Consider the following 10,234-nt stretch of genomic DNA (forward strand, 5'->3'; position numbering starts at 1 on the left):
ATTTATCTAGGGGTGTACTGCCTATTTTGACCCCACCGTTTTTGAATAAATTTAAGCAAAACCAAAGGAAGAAAAGAGCATTTTTAATTTTTTTGGCCAATTGTGTCATTTTAAAAAAAGCTTTTTTGCACAGCACACATATGAATGAAGACTTGCACCCCAAAATGGACACCCCTTTTGTGCTGTGTTCAGACATGTACCCATTGTGGCCCTAATTTTATGTCTGGATGCACAACGGGGCCTAAACCAAAAGGAGCAGCCGATGGCTTTTAGAACAGAAATTTTGCATGAAGGTATTTCAGACCCCACTGCATAGATGTAGAGCCCTTGAGCGGCCAAAATAATAAAGAACCCCCATAAATGACCCCATTTTGAAAACTAGAACCCTTAATGAATTTATCTAGGGGTGTACTGGATATTTTGACCGCACAGTTTTTTAATAAATTTAAGTAATGCAGAAGGAAAAAATAACAATTTTCCTTTCTTGCCAATTGTGTCAATTTTTTTTTTTTGTTCAGCACACATATGAATGAAGACTTGCACCCCAAAGTCGATACCCCTGTTTGTTCCGTGTTCAGCAATACCCCCATTGTAACCCCAATCTGCTTACTAGACACATAGCTAGTCCTGCAATAGAGGGAACACCCATTGGATTTCAGGGCACAATTGAATAATTTCCAGGCCGAAAAAGAATGAATAAATTTACTCTCTACAAGGAATCCCCCACCTCCCCTTTGTAGGCATCCCCGAAACACAAGATAAAATTAATAATGCAAAACTAGCACACAAAGAAATACAAAAAGCCCCGCGCTCATAGGAATCCAAGGATTAGAATCGGACGCAGCGGTCTATAAGTTATATATTTATTCTGAATGTAACGCGTTTCGGTGATGCTAAATCACCCTTTTCAAGCCTAAAAAAAAAAAAGCACACAATAAAATTACATTTATATAATGTCTAAAGACTCACATATCCTCTTACAGACGCCGTTGTCCGGGGCCATCTTTGCATCACGTGTGAGGTACCTAGACACGTGTGCTCACACGTCATTATTTCAAATATAGGTAGCTAGGTACCTCACACGTGATGCAAAGATGGCCCCGGACAACGGCGTCTGTAAGAGGATATGTGAGTCTTTAGACATTATATAAATGTAATTTTATTGCGTGTTTTTTTTTTTATGCTTGAAAAGGGTGATTATTTAGCATCACCGAAACGCGTTGCATTCAGAATAAATATATAACTTATGGACCGCTGCGTCCGATTCTAATCCCTGGATTCCTACGAGCGCTGGGCTTTTTGTATTTCTTTGTGTGCTGCTTTGTGCTACAGCCACATTAGGGCTGTTACCCCCAGACGACTCTCCGGTGATCCGGATCAAGGACCCAGGGTGGATATTACAAGCAGACGTGGATAATAGGTGTCGGTGGACTCTCAAGCCAGAGAGTTCCACCGAACACCGGGTGAGTTAACTCTTTATTCACCAGCATATAGATCTAACCGAACTATGAGGCGCTGATATTGTGTTTTTAATAATGCAAAACTGTGTGATATGTCACAAAACAGGGGTGATTACGGAGGTCTGGTTGGGATGGGCTCATGGGGCAGTAAAAGCTGGTATCCCTACTTCCATGCTTTCTGCAAACCCTAAACTTCTATGGGGGGTATCTATTGACCCCTATGACAAGGACGAGGTGTAAAAAATGGCGCTATGTGAGCCTTCACACCTCCTCACACTGTAATGCTTCCTGAGGTGCGGTGGTCTCAAATATAACATGCTCAACAACCTGCTCCTGGAATTGCAGGAAAGTCGGCCTTCTCTGCAATTTTTTTGCATATAATGTGGGCTTTATCGGTGTACCAGGCCCTGGTTTTATGCTTGAGCAGTTATGGCTGAAGCAACTGGTCAGAGAGCTTTACACCCCCTATAAACTTGTTGTACTCTGTGACGCTGACAGGCTTTTTGTAGTAGCTCCTCTCTTCCTTACCCTGACTGAGATGTCTGCATCCACGGTGGAGAGCATGTAGACCTTCTTTTCATCGTGCCATTTCACTGCGAACGGCGGCCCACTCACAAGTGCATATGACGGCCCCCCTTTCCACTCGCCTGCACACCAGCGGTTGTGGGAATCCCACTCTATTCTTCCTTATTGTCCCACCGGCCCCTGTGTTTGCATCATATAGGGCTTTATATAATGGGATCCCCGTATACTGATTGTCTGTGTAGACATGGCATCCTTTGGGCAGGAAAGGTGTCAATAATTCCCATACAATTTTCCCATTTGTGCCTATGTTCTCTGGGCAATTTATGGGATTAAGTTGGTGGTCCCTGCCTTCGTAAATGAAGAAATCGTAGGTGTAGATAGTAGCGCTTTCACATACCTTGTATAATTTTAGGTCATACCTGGCGAGTTTAGGTATAAACTGCCAGTAGGAAAGACGGCCCTTGCAGCTCATTATGGACTCATCAACAGACAGGTTTATAGCGAGGGTATACAAATTTTTAAAGAACTCCTTGAGCAGGGAGATTAGGGGCCTCAGTTTATGGAGGCGGTCATGGGCAGGGTCAACTATTGGGGGGGCTTGGAAATTATCTGTGAAATGCAAAAAACGCTGCAGACTTTCAAAGCGGGGGGCATAACTGACTCATACACAGGGGTGGCATGTACTGCACTGGTGGACCAGTACGAGCGGATGCAGAATTTGTTAACTCAACCCATTAATAAAATTATTCCCCCAATTTTTTTTTTATTTCTGGGACACTTGTGGGGATCCATCGTCTGGAATACACAGAGGTGGGATGATCTGCAATAAACTGACCAGCATAGATGTTTGTCTGCTGGACAATTAATTCCAAGACCGGGCCATTTATGATCAAATAAAACAAATCAATGGGGACAAAATTTGCAACATTCACATTTACACCAGGAGGCGCTACAAATTGCGGTATTTGGGGAGGGGGGGTTGAAAAAACCCTGGAACCCCACATTGTGGGAGGCATCGCAGTACTCGGGCCTGATGACTCTACAGCTACTGCAACCTCCATGGAGCTAGAGGCAAGAGCAGAGTTGTCAATGCACAAACGCGTCGCATGTCCCTGTTTATTTACTATTATTCCAGTGGACGTCAGGGGCGCGGAGGTTTGTTATACTTTTCTCTGACACAGACTTTTATTGCCATCACCCATTATATTTAAGTGGTCTGGGTCTTCCCTCACGTTGCTCTCCATATCCCTGGACACTTGTTGAGTGGGAAACAATGTACCAATTTTAAAGCCAGCCAGGACTTCAGGTGCCCGTGGACTGGTTTCCTCTACTAGGGACCCCCACTTGGCACCAGGTTGGCGCCAGGTTAAGTCCCACTTCTTCTAAGAAGGAGCTTCTTTATCTTTATTATTACTTATAATAGTATTGTTAAGGTGCTGTCCCGATCACTATCTAAATGATTAAGGGGCAGGTAGGTGTCAGGGGGTATGGGAGATGGACACCACCTAACAGCACTGACTCACAAGAACCTTTATGATTCTCCACTAAGCATTTAGTAGAATAGTGGTGACAGGTTCACTGATACACGGACCTATGAAGATGGAGGCTTCACCACAGAAGGAGAAAACTGCAAGAGAACATCCTGTGGCCAAACATCATGATTTACTGGTCCTCACTGTGAGGTCTACTGTTAGATTGTGATCTGTTTTTCCACCACTGTCTTAGTTAATAAATACTATGTGACTTGTAATTTTCAACTAAATGTTTATATATAAATGTTAAAAATTTCTATATCAATTTTAGGCCCCCTGCACACTGACGGATTTCCGCCGCGTAATTCGTGGCGGAAATCCGCTGCGTTGCCCGCAGCTATTAGGTTCTATTGAAACTAATAGCTCAGGGCTCACGGTGTGGAATTCCGCACCGTGAAATCTCCCGTCCTCACCCGCGGCATGCTCTATTTGCCGCGGGTGTACGCTCAGATGGCTTCCATTGCAGTCAATGGAAGCCGTCCGTTCATGCTATCTTCCGCTGTAGCACAGCGGAAGATAGCGGGAAACTGCTCTCCCGCCCACCACCGGCGCGTCATATGACAGGGCCGGCGCGTCATGTGACGTGGCCGGCGTGTCACATGACGCGCGGCGGTGGGCGGGGAAGCGTCATGCGGGAGCGAGAACGCCGAATCTGCAGGTAAGTTTGGGATCTCCTGGGGGGCGCCGTGACAGGCTCCGCCGCGGAATTCCACGGCGGAGCCCGTCACAGCCGTGTGCAGCCGGCCTTAAGGTTATTAAAAATAATTAGTAAGCTCAGCTTTATTCTTGGCAGATGACGGTACCGGGAGCTCAGAGAGATGCCTCATATCTGCCATTTGTAATGCAGATGATTGTGGTATCACACAAGATGCATGTGAAGAACCTGCCATTATCCGAGATATTCCCTCAGCCCTTCACAGCAAAGATCCATCATCTGATCCTCTTATACAGGCCCTATCATCCGATTCATCACAGCCTAATAAACAGAAGAAAAGTCACAAAAGGGGAGAACAACAAAGAACTCATACGGGGAGAAAGACATTTCCATGTTCAGAATGTGGGAGATGTTTTAGACTTAAAACCGAATTTATCCGACATTGGAGAGCTCACATAGCGGAGAAGCCGTTTTCATGTTCAGAATGTGGGAAATGTTTTAGAGTGAAATCACAACTTGTCCCACATCAGAGAACTCACACAGGAGAGAAGCCTTTTTCATGTTCAGAATGTGGGAAATGTTTTAGAGTGAAATCACAACTTGTTGAACATGAACGAAATCACACAGGAGAGAAGCCTTTTTCATGTTCAGAATGTGGGAAATGTTTTAGTCGGAAATCACAACTTGTTGAACATGAACGAAATCACACAGGGGAATGGCCATTTTCATGTTCAGAATGTGGGAAATGCTTTTCTTTTAAATCAAGTTTTGTCCGACATCAGAGAATTCACACAGGGGAGAAGCCATTCTCATGTTCAGAATGTGGGAAATGTTTTAGAGAGAAATTGGAACTTGTCATACATCAGAGATATCACACAGGAGAGAAGCCATTTTCATGTTCAGAATGTGGGAAATGCTTTTCTGAGAAAGCAAGTCTTGTCAAACATCAGAGAACTCACACAGGAGAGAAGCCATTTTTTTGTTCAGAATGTGGGAAATATTTTAGTGATAAATCAACACTTAGCAGACATCAGAGACTTCACACAGGTGAAAAGCGAGTTTCATGTTCAGAATGTGGGAAATGTTTTAGAGATAAATCAAGACTTAGCATTCATCAGAAAATTCACACAGGAGAGAAGCCATTTTCCTGTTCAGAATGTGGGAAAGGTTTTAGAGATAAATCAACACTTAGCATTCATCAGAAAATTCACACAGGAGAGAAGCCATTTTCCTGTTCGGAATGTGGGAAATGTTTTAGGGATAAATTAGCACTTAGCATTCATCAGAAAATTCACACAGGAGAGAAGCCATTTTCCTGTTCAGAATGTGGGAAATGTTTTAGAGATAAATCAACACTTAGCAAACATCAGAAAACTCACATAGGAGAGAAGCCATTTTCCTGTTCAGAATGTGGGAAGTGTTTTAGGGAGAAATCAACACTTAGCATTCATCAGAAAACTCACACGGGAGAGACGCCATTTTCCTGTTCAGAATGTGGGAAATGTTTTAGATATAAATCAACACTTAGCAAACATCAGAAAACTCACACAGGAGAGAAGCCATTTTCCTGTTCAGAATGTGGGAATTGTTTTAGGGATAAATCAGCACTTAGCATTCATCAGAAAATTCACACAGGAGAGAAGCCATTTTCCTGTTCAGAATGTGGGAAATGTTTTAGAGATAAATCAACACTTAGCAAACATCAGAAAACTCACACAGGAGAGAAGCCATTTTCATGTTCAGAATGTGGGAAATGTTTTAGGGATAAATCAAGACTTAGCATTCATCAGAAAATTCACACAGGAGAGAAGCCATTTTCCTGTTCAGAATGTGGGAATTGTTTTAGGGATAAATCAGCACTTAGCATTCATCAGAAAATTCACACAGGAGAGAAGCCATTTTCCTGTTCAGAATGTGGGAAATGTTTTAGAGATAAATCAACACTTAGCAAACATCAGAAAACTCACAGAGGAGAGAAGCCATGTTCCTGTTCAGAATGTGGGAAATGTTTTAGGGATAAATCAACACTTAGCATTCATCAGAAAACTCACACAGGAGAGACGCCATTTTCCTGTTCAGAATGTGGGAAATGTTTTAGATATAAATCAACACTTAGCAGACATCAGAAAACTCACACAGGAGAGAAGCCATTTTCATGTTCAGAATGTGGGAAATGTTTTACCTGCAAATCTGAGTTTCTTACACATCAGAGAACTCACACATGGAAGTAGCCATTTGTTTTAAACTCATTTTAATGTAAAAGGTAAAAGAAAAAAACTGTTACAGTCAAAGTATTGTTATATGTGAAACAAGAGAAAGGGAAAGTACTATAGAGCCTAGAGGTGAAATTTATTAAAGCTCTTGAGTCCGTTTTTTGGAATAATAAGTCGCAAATCTTATCACAATTTGCACCAAAAATTTACAAATATTACAACATAAATGTACACCATCAGCTGCAAATTTGATTTTCCTGAACATGGACTGATAAAAGATGTGCCTTTTTTATTTTATTTCTATTTTGAGATATAAAAACATTTTTTCCTCTCGTTTTTTATATCATTTTGTTCCAAGAGCCATGATGTTTTTTATTCTTTCATTGACATGCTTGCAGATGGGCTTGTCAGATCGCCTGCAGTGGAGATCCCAACCACTGGCATATTCATAGGGGTGGCAGGGGTCACGGATGGGAGCCGGCCGCTAAGCTGTGTGGGCCCACAGGTCCCTCTCACCACACTGAATAGGCTGCGTAGCAGGTCAATGCGCGAGTCGGTTTCTGCAAGTGTCGGCGCGCATTGGTGGCTAAGGGGAGCGGGTCTAATGAGGCAGCAGCGGCAGCAAGAAAACCTGTGCTGCTTAGCAGGTAGCAGTGCTTCATTAGTGAAAGCGACAAACCGTTACCAGGAGAAGAGGGGGCGGGGTTGTGGGCGGGGCCAGCAGTGGGTTTCAGTTTGAACATATGAAGACTTACCACCAGCACAGATCATCCCTCCCCCTCCTCCTTGGTAAAGGCAGTGGATGGATGAAGCACCAGGAAGGTACATGTATGGGACAGTATTCCTGTGTGTGCATGTATAAGCCTGCCTATGTGTATATACTCTGTGTTACACTGTGTTCTTTGTATACACTATATATGTGCATATATATATTGTATGTGTACAGTGTTCTGTGTATACACTGTATATGTGTGTATATATACTGGATATGTACAGTGCAAGTACACACTGTATATATGTGTGTGTATATACTGTATGTGTACAGTATTCTGTGTATACAGTATATATGTGCCTGTATATGTGTGTGCGTGTGTGTATATATATACTGTATGTGTACAGTGCGTGTACACACTGTATGTGTGTATATACTGTATTTGTAGAGTGCTCTGTGTATACACTGTATATGTGTGTGTATATATAGTGTATGTGTACAGTATTCTGTGTATATGGTATACATGTGTGTAGGTCTATAGGGCTAACAACACTGTCTTCTGCACCAATCATGCTTATGATGCTCTTAGTTCAGCACTGGAGACCCGCGGTCAGCCTGGGTACATTTCCAAACTCTGTACATAAAACAGATGGCGCCAAAGACAGTGTGGTTATTCTCTGACAGAGTTCATTCTGGTGTGTACCGGAACGATGGCATCACCCATGACAAACTCTTTCCCTGTTCTACCATCTATTGGGCATCCCTTTCCTAGGGGTGTCTGGAAGAGGCCCAGCGCTGGCTTGACCTTGGCTGCGTGCATCCCTCCAGGAGGGAGCATGGTAAGTGCCGCAGCGACAAGTCAGCATGTTGCCCTCTCAGCTCCTCAGCGTATACCATGTGTCCAGGGTCACCCTACGGGACGCTGCACTCTAGTACTCTGTTACACCCCCTCTAGTTCAGATACAAGATCTGATATGGGCAGGCATGGAAGCTCGCAGGCATGGAAGTACCCTTTTGTATTGCCTTCAGCTTGTATACAAGACATGAAACAGGTGGGCACTGTGGCTCTAGTACCCTGTTGTACCGCTTCTGGCTTGGATACAAGATGTGATACATGCGGGCATGGAGGCTCTAGTACCCTGTTGGACTGGGGGGACTACCTCTTACCTTATAACTTGCTCCAACGTAATAATAAGATACTAAATAGTAACGGCGCAACATAATAATAAACACACAATATACCTTGCTGGCGTAAACTTTTGTGGGAAGGCCACAGCTTTATTAACTTTTTTATTAACCGAAAAACGTTATTAATTTTCTCTCCTAACTCTTCCCATGCCTAAAAGTCTCGTAACAAGTCCAAGTCCAAGAAACATCACCAGGCGTGAGAAAGCCCCTAAACGGCCTGTAAACGCCTTCCTTTTCCGCTGGCATGGAAAGTCCAACTAACGCCAAACAGCTGTGACGACTTGAAACGCAGTGAAAAAGTCCTTCCGCGCAAATTGCGAACACTTCCTCCCCCTCTGACCAGAGGGCGGGCGGGCGGGCGTCTTCTCTCTGGCTCTTCTCCTCGTGGACTGCCGACTCCTCCCCTTCCCCTCTACACTTCCTTCTCCCAACCCCTCCCTTTGTCGCTTCTTCTGTTAACCCTTTCTAGAACCTTCTCGCCCCCCAGTCCCTAGCCCCTTTCCCTATGCGGTCTGTTGCTTCCTAGACTGGGGGGACTACCTCTTACCTTATAACTTGCTCCAACGTAATAATAAGATACTAAATAGTAACGGCGCAACATAATAATAAACACACAATATACCTTGCTGGCGTAAACTTTTGTGGGAAGGCCACAGCTTTATTAACTTTTTTATTAACCGAAAAACGTTATTAATTTTCTCTCCTAACTCTTCCCATGCCTAAAAGTCTCGTAACAAGTCAAAGTCCAAGAAACATCACCAGGCGTGAGAAAGCCCCTAAACGGCCTGTAAACGCCTTCCTTTTCCGCTGGCATGGAAAGTCCAACTAACGCCACGAAGGATGCAGCGTGTACGCTGCATTCCGCCCCCCACATGCCAGCGACAAAGCCGCCTCCACCCCGTCCTGCAATCCTGACAGGAAAGTATCCATCCCGATGTCGCTGAGGTGCACTCCATCGCACCTCAACATACCCGGCTCCCTCCTCTCCAGCTCCCAATGTCTTACCGCCACTCCGCCTAAAGATTTAACGAATTTTGACATCTTGAAATTAATACTTCTTCTCACCTTCTCGATAGCCTCCGCGTCTCTTGCTTCCCGCCAGAATCTCCTCGCCACGATGTCCGACCACACCAATATAACATCCTTAAAAAACTCTTTGAAACGCACCATATCTTCTTTTATTAGTGCCGCTAGCTCTGCTACTTTCATTTTCCCTAAATCATTGCCTCCGGCATGAATCACCAGAATCACCCTTTCCGGAGACCACCTGCTGATATACAGGACTTCACGTAGCAGCCTGGCCCAGTGCAAACCCCTGATACCGTGCCATCGCACTTGCGTTTCTTGTAGACCCAAGTTCGCCCCCATGGGCCGTGCCCTCGCTCTCCTCTCGGCCCAATAGATATATGAATGGCCGACCAACCAAACCGTCCATCCTGCTACTGTAAAGAAAAACAAAAGAAAAACCAACCAAACTAACTTATTAACCTAAGTTTTACAAAACTCTTAGATCCGGTCGAACATAAGACCTGTAGGCCTCCGACCTCCACCGGCCCACCCTCTTCACCTCTTCTCCCTTAAGTCCGCACGCAAAAGCTGACGTCGCCGCGCCAATCCGAAACGAGTGTGTTCCGAACTCACTTGGCTCAAAACCTAGCTTAGCCAAGCAAGCGCGCATGACTGCCCTGAACTGAAACTTCGTCAGCGGGGAGCCTGACGCGTGCGCTAACAGAGGACCCGCTCCTCTATGCGTTTTTATGAAATCCCTCAGCAGAGCCACAGGGCAGCATGCTGACCCTATAGCTGCTATGCGCAGCCATTCGCCTGCGCCATAGACGTCCGTCTTGGACTTCCTGATGCATAGCTTCACATCCTGCTCGCCGACGAGGGCGTCCGCAAAAAGCAGGCCGCCCTGTCTAGTCCTGCTAGGGGATACTAGCTCCCCCAGC

At 44.7% G+C, this 10,234-nt stretch overlaps 1 protein-coding gene across 1 annotated transcript in view; it reads left to right on the plus strand.

Moving 5' to 3' along the window:
• Positions 1–6,707, plus strand: part of LOC136629106 (zinc finger protein 585A-like) — a 97,874-nt gene extending 91,167 nt beyond the window's left edge. The window contains exon 10 of the mRNA XM_066605241.1: positions 4,311–6,707. Within this exon, the coding sequence (XP_066461338.1) occupies positions 4,311–6,403 (2,093 nt within the window). The 3' untranslated portion in view covers positions 6,404–6,707. The remainder of the gene's footprint in view (positions 1–4,310) is intronic.
• The last annotated feature ends 3,527 nt before the right edge of the window (positions 6,708–10,234 follow it).

This window comes from Eleutherodactylus coqui, chromosome 5 (genome assembly GCF_035609145.1).
Source record: "Eleutherodactylus coqui strain aEleCoq1 chromosome 5, aEleCoq1.hap1, whole genome shotgun sequence".
NCBI classification, from domain to species: Eukaryota; Metazoa; Chordata; class Amphibia; order Anura; family Eleutherodactylidae; genus Eleutherodactylus; species Eleutherodactylus coqui.